This window comes from Xenopus tropicalis, chromosome 9, assembly GCF_000004195.4.
Source record: "Xenopus tropicalis strain Nigerian chromosome 9, UCB_Xtro_10.0, whole genome shotgun sequence".
Lineage (NCBI taxonomy): Eukaryota > Metazoa > Chordata > Amphibia > Anura > Pipidae > Xenopus > Xenopus tropicalis.
The window spans coordinates 7,979,928-7,994,295 of NC_030685.2; the positions used below are offsets into that span (position 1 = coordinate 7,979,928).

General features: G+C 43.8%; 2 protein-coding genes across 7 annotated transcripts; one reads left to right on the forward strand and one right to left on the reverse strand.

The window, feature by feature from the left end:
* Positions 1–1,238: 1,238 nt before the first annotated feature.
* On the reverse strand, positions 1,239–9,021 carry nif3l1 (NGG1 interacting factor 3 like 1). 4 transcript variants are annotated; one of them, XM_012970413.3, is made up of 7 exons: positions 8,922–9,021; positions 5,550–6,000; positions 4,156–4,309; positions 3,946–4,072; positions 3,057–3,195; positions 2,845–2,928; positions 1,239–1,668 (listed from the first exon to the last, which is right to left on the reverse strand). In XM_012970413.3, the coding sequence occupies exons 2-7, from the start codon at positions 5,977–5,979 to the stop codon at positions 1,484–1,486; spliced, it is 1,119 nt and encodes a 372-aa protein (XP_012825867.2). In that variant the 5' UTR covers positions 5,980–6,000; positions 8,922–9,021; the 3' UTR covers positions 1,239–1,483.
* Positions 9,022–9,198: 177 nt separating this feature from the next.
* Positions 9,199–13,973, forward strand: ppil3 (peptidylprolyl isomerase like 3). 3 transcript variants are annotated; one of them, XM_012970297.3, is made up of 7 exons: positions 9,199–9,422; positions 9,969–10,034; positions 10,116–10,190; positions 10,469–10,562; positions 10,835–10,902; positions 12,266–12,384; positions 13,363–13,973. In XM_012970297.3, the coding sequence occupies exons 2-7, from the start codon at positions 10,032–10,034 to the stop codon at positions 13,487–13,489; spliced, it is 486 nt and encodes a 161-aa protein (XP_012825751.1). In that variant the 5' UTR covers positions 9,199–9,422; positions 9,969–10,031; the 3' UTR covers positions 13,490–13,973.
* The last annotated feature ends 395 nt before the right edge of the window (positions 13,974–14,368 follow it).

Here is a 14,368-nt window from a genome sequence, read left to right on the forward strand (position 1 = left end):
ATGTTGGCCAACCTACTCAGTATCTGAATGGGCAGATATTAGTCAGGAAGTGCATTGTTTTGCCCGGCGCTATGGGCAATAGTCTACAGACTTTATTGAGGGCAGGGCCAGAACTAGGCATGGGCAGAAGAGGCAACGGTGGGTGGGGGGGGCGCTAGTTTAGGCCTTAGAAGACCTAAAATGCCACTTTCGGCCCCCTCCTCGTTGGCATGCACTTGGGTAGCCTAGGGCGCCTGTTGAACTTGGCCCAGCCCTGATCAAGGGTAATGGAGTCGAGTCGGTGTTAGCAGTAGTTTAAAGGAGAACTAAAGTTTAACTAGAGAAGTAGGGCAGAAATGTTGTGCATTAGGTTTTGGGTTTATGTACCAACCCAAGGCACCACCAGCCCTTTAGCAGCGAATATCTGCGCCTCCAAAGGTGCCCCCTGTAGCACCCAATCTTCTCTTCTGCACATGCTGTCACTTACTGAGCTTAGGGACCGACTCACAATATACAGTATATACACCATAAAAAAGTCACAATAAAAAGCTGATAATAAAAAATAATACAGATTATTAGTAAACGGCGGCTTTGAAACCAGTGCAATTTGCACCGAAAGGTAATAATCAGCCCTGTAGCATCGGCTTATATGACAGGTGAATCTCATTTTCTGCTTAAAATTTGCTATGACCCCTAAGTTCAGCTTCCCAACAGCTGCCCAGAGCCCACTGAGCATGTGTGTGTCACAGACACTTCTAACACTTGGAATCCAGTATGGAGACCCTGTGACAATATTGAAGGCCTGGGTTATTACTGCTGTAACGATGCTGAACATGTAGGCTGGTGCAGTAAGCCCCCGCTCTTCCCATGCCCCCCAGTGACCCCTCCCACCAGTAAAACATTGGTAGCCAGGGCCCTTAAAACATTGGTGGCCAGGGGTTAAGTTTTGCATTGGTGCCAGGGCAGGGACCCCCTAAAACACTGCTAGCCAGCCCGGGGCCCCCTAAAACATTGGTGGTCCTCCCCCAGTGTCCTCATACTATGGCCCTCTCCCCGCTGCTTCCTGCTCCCCGCTGCGTCCTCACTTTTATAAGGTTGCGCCCTGTACGTACGGACGTCACACGTACGTACTGGGTGCGACCAATCGAATTCTCCGCTGACCACCAATGACAGGGCCTGTAGTTGTTTAAAGGGGGCCCAAGCTAAAAAACTATATCACAGTAAATGGAACAGCAGCCAAAGAAAAACGCACATACAAATATTTGCAACTGATTTAATTACCTTTCATATAAGTGCAACATGTGTTCTGTGCTACAGTCCCACTGAAACAAGAATCTGATGGGGGCGGCTATTCAGCTTTTGTTACACTACTGCCCCAGTGTATCTCAGAACTGCCCTCATTGGGGTATGGTAAGTGCACAGGGGTTCTGGGTACCCAGGAAGTCTCAATCAATTCGGTTCCCTTATTATATAAAGTAAAATACAGTATGGACATCTCCACTCCTCACACCACTTGCAGGGGGTCTCGGTCTCTCTGGGAAACCACAACTTGCACTTGCCCTTCCAACGCCTGACGGATCTGCCCTCCAAGTTCTTGCAGATACCCCCGCTCTGAGTTGCTGTGCTCACACAGGACCACACTCCGCCCCTCAGCCACTGCGTCCAGGACATCATGATGGGACATCTCACCTGGGTGGGGGAGAGAAAATGTCAGAATAAAAGTTAGGGGGGCTTAGTATCCTCCTATACATACTGGGGGGGGCACAGTCATCCCGGAGAATTTCCACTTTTAAGGGGGGTCCAGCCTTGCTAACCTGGTTAGCTGGGGCCCCCTTTAATCAAATACGGACCAGTCCACCTTAACTTTGGACATCTTAAATTTCATTGGCGGTCAGCGGCTAATCAGATTGGTTGCACCCCGTGCGTGGGCGCAACCTTATAAAAGGGCCTGTCTCGCAGAGGAGTCCGAAGTCGCCGGAGCTGCTGCTGAAGTCCACTGTGTATGGGGGCAATTGGGGGCACTGTGTATGGGAGCACTTTGTATGGGGGCAATCGGGGGCACTGTGTATGGGAGCAATATGGGAGCAATTGGGGGCACTGTGTATGGGAGCAATTGGGGGCACTGTGTATGGGAGCAATTGGGGGCAATCAGGGGCACTGTGTATGGGAGCACTGTGTATGGGGGCAATCGGGGGCACTGTGTATGGGAGCAATCGGGGGCACTGTGTATGGGAGCAATCGGGGGCACTGTGTATGGGAGCAATCGGGGGTACTGTGTATGGGGGAAATTGGGGGCACTGTGTATGGGGGCACTTTGTATGGGGGCACTATGTATGGGGGCAATTGGGGCACTGTGTATTGGGGGAATTGGGGGCACTGTGTATGGGGGGCCCTAGCCAGCATAGCATTAGGGGGGCACTGTTAGGGGGGACCTGATACTTTTTATGTCAGTGTGTCCTTTGTACTGATGGGAGGGGTCATTGGGGGAGGGGTCATCTGGGAGGGGGGCCCAGTAAATTTTGTTATGAGGGGCCCCGTGATTTGTGATGGCAGCCCTGGGTACCGCATTATGGCATGTACCAGCCAGAGAATGTATGTGTACTATATTTATATACATACTGGTTTATGTCTCTAAAAAACATATACCTGTAATTAAAGTATATTTTTCTCTCTCACTGTTTTATCAGTGTCCATATAAAATATAGTTGAGGTCACAATGAAAAAAGAATAAATGTTTATATAGTGTTTCATTGTGATAATCAACAGCTGGGACCAGAGGGGCAAAGTTGGGATATAATGAAATGTCAGGGTAAGGGTCCAGTAGCAGTCAGTAGCATGATGTTAATGGGTACAACAAGTGATTACCTGTGAGGTAGAGTTCAGCAGGGACACCACTAAGGATACTGCTCCCAGACCCTGCACACACAGCTGCCATGCTTACTGAGGATTCTGGGAAGGGAAAGAAGACAGGCATGAGCATTACATGGCCTTTTGGCCCCTGTATTCAGAGAATGAGGAAAAGATCATGGCTACATATAATGGTGAGGGTGGTCTATGAAGAAGAGGCAGTTACACACCCAGAGTTCTGCCCCTGCCCAAGGCCAAGCGCAGATGAGGGAGATGTAGGTGCTTTTTGATGCGTTCCAGGGCGGCTGCAATAGACACAGGCTCTGAGAGAGTGCAGAGACGTCCCATTCCGGTGTCCACAAGTGGAGGCTGCAGAGGGAAACATCCAACAATCAAGTGGGGTTTGCCTTGAAATTAACTGATAAACTTCAGTCACACTTTACTGCTGCGCTGCAAGTTGGAGTGATACCCCCCCCTCACCCCCAAGCAGCCGATCAGCAGAACAATGGGAAGGGAGCAAGATAGCAGCTCCCAGTAGGTATCAGAATAGCATTCAATAGTAAGAGATCCAAGTCCGGCTTGGGACTCCTCCAGTTACATGGGAGTAGGAGAAACAATAGGTTAGCTGAATGCAGTTCTAATGTGTAGCGCTGGCTCCTTCTGAAAGCTCAGACTCAGGCACACTTTACTGCTGCGCTGCAAGTTGGAGTGATATCCCCCCCACTCACCCCCAGCAGCCGATCAGCAGAACAATAGGAAGGGAGCAAGATAGCAGCTCCCAGTAGGTATCAGAATAGCATTCAATAGTAAGAAATCCAAGTCCGGCTTGGGACTCCTCCAGTTACATGGGAGTAGGAGAAACAATAGGTTAGCTGAAAGCAGTTCTAATGTGTAGCGCTGGCTGAAAGCTCAGACTCAGGCACAATGCACTGAGATGGCGCCTACACACCAATATTACAGCTACAAATACATTTGTTGGTTCAAGAATAAAAGGTTAAATGGCAGAGGGAATTATTTGCTGTGTAACAGTGTCATTTAGAAATAAAAAGTGCCCCATAAAAATCATGACAGTACCCCTTTAACTACATGACTGGCTTTGTTTGGTGCATAGTCACCTACTTTCTGCAGGGTGAGGAGCTGCAGGCTGTTGTACACTTGCGGCTCTTCTGATAGGATAGATAGCACCTCCACCAAAGCATTCTGGGAGCAGCTAAGGCTTACACGTGTCCCATTATCACCATCATGCCTAATAAAAGTCAAACAAACACAATCAGCATGACATATAGACAAAGCAAATGAGAGAGGGATGTAACACAAGTCACTAGATACCTGGCAGTGGAGGTGCAAACACTGACCCCCTGGATACCATTCAGTCTGGACATGATGTTTCCAGCAGGATCTAGTCTGAACTCCAAGAGGTGCCCAACGCCACCAGGATAAGTGAGGGAAGTAGAGGCACGGAGTGGCACAGACTTGCTTGGGCCTGGAACCAAGCAGAGAGAAGTGAGGAGGAAAGTGGCAGCCATGCAGGATTATACATAGGCTGAAGGCACATAAAGATGAAGACATGGGCAAAGGATTGCCCCCAAAGGCCTACAGAGCAGGAAGATATCATTCTGCTTCACCAAGACCCAAATCTGCAGGCTAGGAAAGCTCATGAAGGCTATGTTTATTATTAATACACAGTTTGGTCATTTCCCTATGGGACCAAACTGTAAATTATATCTTTATAAACAGTGCTTAATGATGTCATCAGTTATAATCAGCGCTTAGTGATGGAATTTCTGTCACATGACTCACTGAAACATGTATATTATAATAAAGTTCCCCCTGTTGTAAAATATGAGGATATTAGAAGTCACCTCCAAGTTCTATGACCCGTATAAAAGCACAAGGCTCAAGACCATGATCATGGAACTCCATAGTGACTTATAATATCCCTATATGTTACAATAGGGGGTACTTTATTCACTATATATTATAAGGAACTCCTCTGTGACTTATAATATCCCTATATGTTACAATAGGGGGTACTTTATTCACTATATATTATAAGGAACTCCTCTGTGACTTATAATATCCCTATATGTTACAATAGGGGGCACTTTATTCACTATATATTATAAGGAACTCCTCTGTGACTTATAATATCCCTATATGTTACAATAGGGGGTACTTTATTCACTATATATTATAAGGAACTCCTCTGTGACTTATAATATCCCTATATGTTACAATAGGGGGTACTTTATTCACTATATATTATAAGGAACTCCTCTGTGACTTATAATATCCCTATATGTTACAATAGGGGGCACTTTATTCACTATATATTATAAGGAACTCCTCTGTGACTTATAATATCCCTATATGTTTCAATAGGGGGCACTTTATTCACTATATATTATAAGGAACTCCTCGGGAACTTATAATATCCCTATATGTTACAATAGGGGGCACTTTATTCACTATATATTATAAGGAACTACTCGGGGGCTTATAATATCCCTATATGTTACAATAGGGGGCACTTTATTCACTATATATTATAAGCAACTCCTCGGGGGCTTATAATATCCCTATATGTTACAATAGGGGGTACTTTATTCACTATATATTATAAGGAACTCCTCGGGGGCTTATAATATCCCTATATGTTACAATAGGGGGTACTTTATTCACTATATATTTATGTATAGATTTAGAGAGATATTACTGCTCACCCAGAGCCCTGGCTAGCCAATCATTAACTCCGTTGGCCAATGCATCACAAGATGTGTGAGGAGAGTATACAGCTAGGCGCTTTTCCAGGGCTTTAACCACCAGCCTCTCCTTCCAGCTTTTCTGGGTGATGCGCTTCAAGGCTTTGAATACTGGCGGATGATAGGACAGAATCATATTAGCGCCCGTATCTATCGCCTCGTCCAGCACGTCTTCTGTCAGATCATTGGTCAGGAGGAGCTTGTGGACCTGGTGCGGGGGACTGGGCTCCACTAAAAGCCCCACATTATCCCAACCTTCTGCCAGAGCTGGGGGGGTGAGTACATTCAGGCAGGAAACCACCGAGCCAAGATCCATGATGCTACGGACGGGGTGCCAACGACTGCAATGGGCTAAATGATTCGAATGTCTGAAGGCCAAACCCAACAACATCCGGCACAATCAGGAATGAACCTGGGAGGAAAGGAAAAGTTGGTTATCAAGCTGTGACATACAGAGACAGGGCAGAAATGACTATAGTAGGGGGTGGTTAGTGTTTAAGGAATACTGTCAGTTAATAGAGCTTCTCCAGCAGAATCCTCCTAGCCATATTCTTCATTTCCCAGGGTGCCACAGCCACGTGACCTGTGCGCTGATAAACTTCAGTCACACTTTACTGCTGCGCTGCAAGTTGGAGTGATATCCCCTCCCCTCCCCCCCAGCAGCCGATCAGCAGAACAATGGGAAGGGAGCAAGATAGCAGCTCCCAGTAGGTATCAGAATAGCACTCAATAGTAAGAAATCCAAGTCCGGCTTGGGACTCCTCCAGTTACATGGGAGTAGGAGAAACAATAGGTTAGCTGAAAGCAGTTCTAATGTGTAGCGCTGGCTGAAAGCTCAGACTCAGGCACACTTTACTGCTGCGCTGCAAGTTGGAGTGATATCCCCCCCCTCCCCCCCAGCAGCCGATCAGCAGAACAATGGGAAGAGTATTCACCAACAATCACAAAAGGCACTTTTTTTTTATATTTGCAAAGGTGCAAAAAAACTGTCCAAGATAAATTGTAATAAAGAACAAAATTGAGTAACAAAGCAAAACCTTTATGGCTGAATAAAAGTGTTATTGTCGAGGTTGGTAAGAAAAAACGTGCTTTTAGGGCATTCAAGTTAGCTGGGACAGCAGAAACTTTCATCAGGTACAAGGAAGCAAATAAAGCAGCAAAAAAGCTATCAAGCAAGCTAAAATAGAAATGGAAAGGGATATTGCAGCTAGGAGTAAAAAGAATCCTAAATTATTTTTTAATTATGTGAATAGTAAAAAAATGAAGCAAGAAGGGGTGGGAACTTTATTATCACGGGGGGGTAAGTTGGTTGATGAGAATGGGGAAAAAGCTGAAATTTTGAACTCTTATTTTTCATCTGTCTATACATCTGAGGAGCCAGCTAATGAAGGCTTCCCTTGTAATATGCCCAGTTCTAGTAATTTAGCTACTGACGCATGGGTCACTCGGGAGGAAATTCAAAAGAGACTTGAACATGTAAAGGTAAACAAAGGTCCAGGGCCGGATGGGATTCATCCCAGGGTATTAAATGAGCTGAGCGCTGTGATTGCCAAGCCTCTTCACTTAATTTTTCAGGATTCATTGAGGTCTGGCATGGTGCCAAGAGACTGGCGGATTGCTAATGTGGTGCCGTTATTTAAAAAGGGATACCGTTCTCAGCCTGAAAACTATAGGCCTGTTAGTCTGACATCAGTAGTAGGAAAACTTTTGGAAGGGGTAATAAGGGATAGGGTACTTGAATACATTGCAGTTCACAATACTATTAGTTTGTGCCAGCATGGTTTTATGCGTAACAGATCTTGCCAGACTAATTTAGTCGCCTTTTATGAGGAGGTGAGCAGGAACCTTGATGCTGGAATGGCAGTTGATGTCATCTACTTGGACTTTGCTAAAGCGTTTGATACAGTACCTCACAGAAGGTTAATGATCAAATTAAGGAATATTGGCCTAGAACATAATATTTGTAATTGGATAGAGAACTGGCTGAAGGATAGAGTACAAAGAGTGGTTGTAAATGGAACATTTTCTAATTGGACCAGTGTGGTTAGTGGGTACCGCAGGGGTCAGTCCTTGGGCCTTTGCTTTTTAACTTGTTTATTAATGACCTGGAGGTGGGCATAGACAGTACTGTTTCTATTTTTGCTGATGCACTAAATTGTGCAAAACTATAAGTTCCATGCAGGATGCTGCCGCTTTGCAGAGCGATTTGACAAAATTAGATAACTGGGCAGCAAACTGGAAAATGAGGTTCAATGTTGATAAGTGCAAAGTTATGCACTTTGGTAGAAATAATATAAACGCAAACTATCTACTGAATGGTAGTGTGTTGGGGGTTTCCTTAATGGAGAAGGATCTAGGGGTTTTTTGTAGATAACAAGTTGTCTAATTCCAGGCAGTGTCATTCTGTGGCTACTAAAGCAAATAAAGTGCTGTCTTGTATAAAAAAGGGCATTGACTCAAGGGATGAGAACATAATTTTGCCCCTTTATAGGTCCCTGGTAAGGCCTCACCCTGAGTATGCAGTGCAGTTTTGGGCTCCAGTCCTTAAGAAGGATATTAATGAGCTGGAGAGAGTGCAGAGACTGCAACTAAACTGGTAAAGGGGATGGAAGGGTTAAACTATGAGGTTAGACTGTCAGGGTTGGGGTTGTTTTCTCTGGAAAAGAGGCGCTTGCGAGGGGACATGATTACTCTGTACAAGTACATTAGAGGGGATTATAGGCAGTTGGGGGATGTTCTTTTTTCCCATAAAAACAATCAACGCACCAGAGGTCACCCCTTTAGATTAGAGGAAAGGAGCTTCCATTTGAAGCAGCGTAGGGAGTTCCTCACGGTGAGGGCAGTGAGGTTGGGGAATGCCCTTCCTAGTGATGTGGTAATGGCAGATTCTGTTAATGCCTTTAAGAGGGGCCTGGATGAGTTCTTGATCAATCAGAATATCCAAGGCTATTGTGATACTAATATCTACAGTTAGTACTAGTGGTTGTATTTATAGTTTATGTATGTGAGTGTATAGATTGGTAGGTGTGGGTTAGGTGTGCTGGGTTTACTTGGATGGGTTGAACTTGATGGACACTGGTCTTTTTTCAACCCTATGTAACTATGTAACATTAGTCAATTTTATTTATTTGCATGTGTTCTATACCTGTAAGCTGCTATTCTTTGCACTATGCACCTTGTATCTTAGGGTCAGAGAACCACTGTGAATTGGCGGATAGAAGAAACTCAGCGCCACTAAAGAACCGCCCCTATATTACCTCAGCCCGACTTCCCAGCGTTACTTATCCCTCTCCGCAAACCTCTGCGGAGATATTGATAACTGCAGGCACTGACCTGCTGTTAAACTCAAATGCATTCAGCGTGTGTCGTGGCAGCGGCCATCTTACTGCACCCAAGAGACCAGATGTTTCGTCCTTTGACGATTTAACAATCAGGACGTCGGCCATCTTGCTGCACCCAAGAGAATGGATGTTTCGTCCTATGGACCATTTAACACTCAGGACGTCGGCCATCTTGCTACACCCAAGAGACCGGATGTCTCGTCCTATGATGATTTAACGCTCAGGACGTCGGCCATCTTTGTACTCACAAAAAATAACATGACTTCACTTTGGCGTGGGAAGCGGTGAGGAACGTCATCTTGCCGCCACGGAGAAAATGAAAGTGCCGCCTTTTGATGACACAAGCGAGTTAAGCTGCCATGTTATTACTCCTTGTTCAATGAATAGTGTATATACGTTCGGTCTGTGGAATCGTCGCCATCTTACTACACCCAGCGTCTGAGGGAAATGTGAGTTGTGGTAAAAAAGGAGGGAAGATATCAGTCAACTCAGTGTGGGTTCCTATAGTCTATATGGGGAAATATAATATGTTTTCAGTTAGGTAATGCTGTTTAGTCTGTACTGGGTTAGTGTGTTTCTTACCAAAGCTTCAATACACTGGGGCAGTGTTTTCCTAATGGAAAGCCTGGTTGCTGTATATGTGGGGGACAGTGTGCAAATCTATGTCACCTATTGTAGTTTTAGACAGGTTTGATTTGAGAATTTGGCTTTAATCCCCTAAAGCTTTTATGGGGGAAGGTATTTCCTGGTACACACTGACTGCCTCTATTTCCTCAGGGATAAACAGCAATTCTAACCTTTTGCTTGTTGGTTGTCTTTAAATGTGTCCCTGCTATGTGCTGCCAGATTACTGGCGCAGAAGAAGTCCAAAAATGTAGAAACTATAGTTCTGATACTTTCCTGCCACCTATAGGGTGTAAATTGCTTAACTATATGAAACCATATCCACAATTAGCTTTTGTGCAAAAAATGTAAGTATTAAACTCTTGTCTTTATGTGATAGCATCTTACTGATAATCTTATATATTTTGTCTTTCAGATCAGTGAGCGCCATCCTTGTGCCGCCATCAGAACAAGCAGTGTGAGGTTTACCTGACTCAGAATGGTGAGATACAAGGGCTGGGGTTAATGTCCCCCTTATTCTATAAAATGAGACCGACTGTAACGCTCTGTTTCTCTCTCTCAGTCTGTGACTCTTCACACGGATCTGGGGGAGATCAAAATTGAGCTGTTTTGTGAGAGAGCTCCGAAGGCCAGTGAGGTGAGAGGATTTGCTTATATAGCCCCTAGATCCCATCTCCCCTAAACCAGTGGTTCTCAACCTTCCTAATGCCATGACCATTTAATACAGTTCCTCATGTTGTGGTGACCCCCAACCATAAAATTATTCCTAAGCCCATCGGAAATATGTGTTTTCCAATGGCCTTAGGCGACCCCTGTGAAAGGGCCGTTTTACCCCAAAAGGGTCCCGACCCACAGGCTGAGAACCGCTGCCCTAAACTGTGCAATGACATTGCTTCTTTTTTATGTCCCCTGTAGAACTTTCTAGCTCTCTGTGCCAGTAACTATTACACCGGCTGCCTCTTCCACCGGAACATCAAAGGCTTCATGGTCCAGACTGGGGATCCAACAGGTGAGAGACCCCTTCCTGCTCTACAAGCAGCTTCTTCCTACCCTATAAATCTCTATCAGTTAATTCATTAGCTTTGGCACAAGGTATTTGCCTTTAGCTACAGTGTATAGTCATATAGTTTATCTGCTGGGCCTTATCTCTAGCTGCAGTTTCTTTCTTAGTACAGGTTCCCACAGAATACAGAGCTTTTAGTTCTGTTTTAGGCAGAATTTCACTCAAATCAAATGTTGAGAAAAAATGGACATTTCTATCTTTCCTACTTCTTTTTCCAGGTACGGGAAAGGGGGGCCAGAGCATTTGGGGGCGGAAGTTTGAAGATGAATACAGCGAATTTCTAAAGGTTTGTCCTCAATTTAACTAAAGCCATGACTGCAGTAAAGCTGTTCCAGACCAAACCTGCTCCAAGCAAAATGCATTTCTGTTAGGGGAAGCTACTAGAAGGGCTGGAAAAGTTTTAACACATGTTGGAATTAAGGTTCATACGATGCCACTATACTAAAATGACATATTTATACATTTGAGAACTTTTATACCTTAAAGGAAAACTATACCCCCAGAATGAATAAGTAACCAACAGATGGTTTATATTATGTTAAGTGGCCTATTAAAGAATCTCCCCAAACTGGAATATATATATATCAGTAAATATTGCCCTTTTACATCCTTTCCCTTGAGCCGCCATTTTGTGCTGGTCTGTGTGCTCCCTCAGAGATCAGCTGACAGGAAGTGATGCAGCTCTAACTGTAACAGGAAGTAGTGTGGGAGCAAAAGGCAGAACTCTGCCCATTCATTGGCTGATGGGGCCTAGCATGTATGTGTGCCTTGGCTTGTTTGTGTGCACTGTGACTCCTATGATCCCAGGGGGCGGCCCTTAGTACATAAAATGGCAGTTTCCTATTTAGGATTACCCAATGGCACATACTGCTAAAAAGTATATTTATATGAAAATGGTTTATTTAGATGAAGCAGGGTTTTACATATGAGCTGTTTATGCAATATATTTTTGTACAAGCCTACACTGTTTGGGGGTATAGTTTTCTTAATACCCTTAAACCTCTACTATATAATTTTTACATGTGAATACAGTATAGCCTACCTAACAATCTGGCTAGGCTTCCTTTCTATCAGTCTGGCCAATCAAACAACCGACTAAGCATAAATATGCTGCTAACTTATTTTTATGTGGGCTACTAAATGTTTGATAGAAAAAATAGGGTAGTTACAAAGCTGTCAATATTGCATTAAAAACAATATTGTGTGAAATCTAAATATATAATATCTAATTATATATAATACTATATAATAATATCTAAATATAGAAGGAAGGAATGTGTTTTAAAAAGTAGTGATTGGCTCTCCCCCTCCTGCTGTGCTTCTGGCAGGGACCGTTAGGACACGCCCACCCCTTATTTGAAACCCAGACAGGGACTTGAGAGGATCTATAGGGAGCTCCAATAAAGGGGCCATTGTTACAGATAGGATTAATGTTTAGCCCAAAGGGAAACCAGCACCATATATTATTCATAATTGCCTACAGGGTTACGTTTTTTGCGTTCATCCCATAAGTCTCCTTTAAAGGGAAATTTACCAATGACCTGAGCTTTAAAATCTGTTGTAATTCATACAGAGCTTCTCCTTTAAAGTTGTTTAGTTGAAGTGTGTTCCTTGTTTCTCTTACTAATCTCCTCCCCATCCCCTTTCAGCACAGTGTACGTGGAGTGGTCTCCATGGCCAACAATGGCCCCAACACTAACGCCTCTCAGTTCTTCATCACGTACGGGAAGCAGCCGCATCTGGATATGAAGTATACAGTGTTTGGAAAGTGAGTGGGATTGGGAAATCTAATTTATAAGCACGAGAGCCCCTATACTGCCGTAACAATTGGATGCACAAAGAGCTCTGGTGTGAAAGATATTCCTCCATATGTAATAAAAGGCACTAAGTTTGCCCAGGAGCAGTAACCCATAGCAACCAATAAGATATCTGCTTTGAAACAAATGTAAATGCTACCTGCTGATTGGTTGCTATGGGTTACTGTTCCTGGGCAAACTTAGTTACTTAAAGCATAATAAGATGTTCCAATGCATTTTGCCCCAACACACAGGGAAATAAAACACATTGTGCCATTTTATTGTGCATTAAATAAACTATTCCTGTCTGCGTTTTATCATTCTAGTATCCACAAGTACCTAGAACCAGTCATGTTAGACAGGCGTCAGATGCTGCATCAGGCACCTTTTAATGGTACACTTAACCCAACCGTAAAACTATCTGACTGCGCCCCCTAATTCTCTATAGAAGTTGTTGAAAAATGTAATTACACATGGAAACCAATTCACCAATGAGAATTCTACTGACCCAAAACTTAATTATAGATGCAAGAGAAGTGACCAATGAGAATGCTGATTCCCAGCACTGTGTCAGGCCCCTTGCTGGTACCTTACATATAGAGATAATGATGTCATTTTCCCGTCATTATATGGCACAGGAATCAGACATGGGGATAAAGGGACAGACTTGTTCAGTGCTGGGAAACTGTGCTTAATGCTCCCAACTCCAATTGCAGGAACAGAGAACAGGGAGCCAGATTTATACAGATCAGCTGGGATTCTCATTGGAGGATTCTTCTGCATTTCAATGCTGCCAATGCGGGCCCTAGAGAGCTGGGAAAGTTTTATTGTGCAATATTGCTTTAAGAATACAACCCTGATGTTGCTGGACTACAGCTCCCAGCATGCCTCACCCTTCATTATATGTTACATTATTCTGGGATTTGTAATTTTTCTCTCTCCCTCTGCAGAGTGATCGATGGCCTTGACACCCTCGACGAGCTGGAGAAGCTGCCGGTGCACGAGAAATCCTTTCGCCCCCTCACCGAAGTGCGGATAAAGGATGCCACAATCCATGCCAACCCCTTTGCCCTATAGTTTGTGCTTTGCCCAACGATGGCAATGTTTATCCGCATCCGGCAAAGGGACTTCTGGGTGCTTTGTGTTTGGAATCTAATTGGCGGCAGCAGTGGGACCAGTAATGGGATGGATTGCCTATGAGGAGTGTTGCGTTGGCTGGCTGCCCAGAATCCGATTATTCTCAATATTCCATGGCAGGAACAGAAACCCTCTGGAAACTGTTCAGCCCAGTGAGTCCGAGACCTTTATTATGACATCATTGCCATTGGGGTCTTACATCATTCCTAACTGTGATGCATCTGGCTAAATAAAGCCAAATGTGTATATTATATATATATATATATATATATATATATATATATATATATATATATATATATATATATATATATATATATATATATATATATATATAATGCTAGACTTTTATTTTCCTAGGGTTACATTGTTTTCATGAAAGGTTTAGATTACATAAATGGCAAATAAAACCTTTTTTTTTTAACATTTTCTATTGTGTAGAAATTAGGAGGGGGGTTTCTGCTGTCTTTTTGTTTTTATTTTCATGTTTGAAACGGTTACATACAAGGCTTTAGGGTAAGGGAACCCTCTTATATAAAGCTCAGTAATTGTTTGCTTATTACATGTAGGAAATGAGGGATAGGACCCCGGGGTGCTATTATTTGTCTTCATATTCTCATGATCTCTTTAAAGTTGAACTCTGAGTATCACTCATGTATTATAAGGGATAATGTACCCCCTACTGTAAATGATAAGGATATTAGCAGTCACTGAGGGGTTCTGTGCCCATATAAAGGCACAAGGCTGCAGGCTGAGTTATACAGGGAACTCTGAGTATCACTCATGTATTATAAGGGATAATGTACCCCCTACTGTAAA

Excerpts from the sequence above, each read along its gene's own strand:
- nif3l1 (XM_012970413.3), bottom strand. The coding sequence starts at position 5,979 with ATGTTGTTGGGTTTGGCCTTCAGACATTCGAATCATTTAGCCCATTGC. Across the intron at positions 3,196-3,945 it reads AGCTCCTCACCCTGCAGAAA|CCTCCACTTGTGGACACCGG; the intron begins GTAGGTGACTAT and ends TTCCCTCTGCAG. Across the intron at positions 1,669-2,844 it reads TGCTGAACTCTACCTCACAG|GTGAGATGTCCCATCATGAT; the intron begins GTAATCACTTGT and ends TCCCCCACCCAG.
- ppil3 (XM_012970297.3), top strand. Across the intron at positions 10,191-10,468 it reads GAGCTCCGAAGGCCAGTGAG|AACTTTCTAGCTCTCTGTGC; the intron begins GTGAGAGGATTT and ends TGTCCCCTGTAG. Across the intron at positions 10,903-12,265 it reads AATACAGCGAATTTCTAAAG|CACAGTGTACGTGGAGTGGT; the intron begins GTTTGTCCTCAA and ends ATCCCCTTTCAG.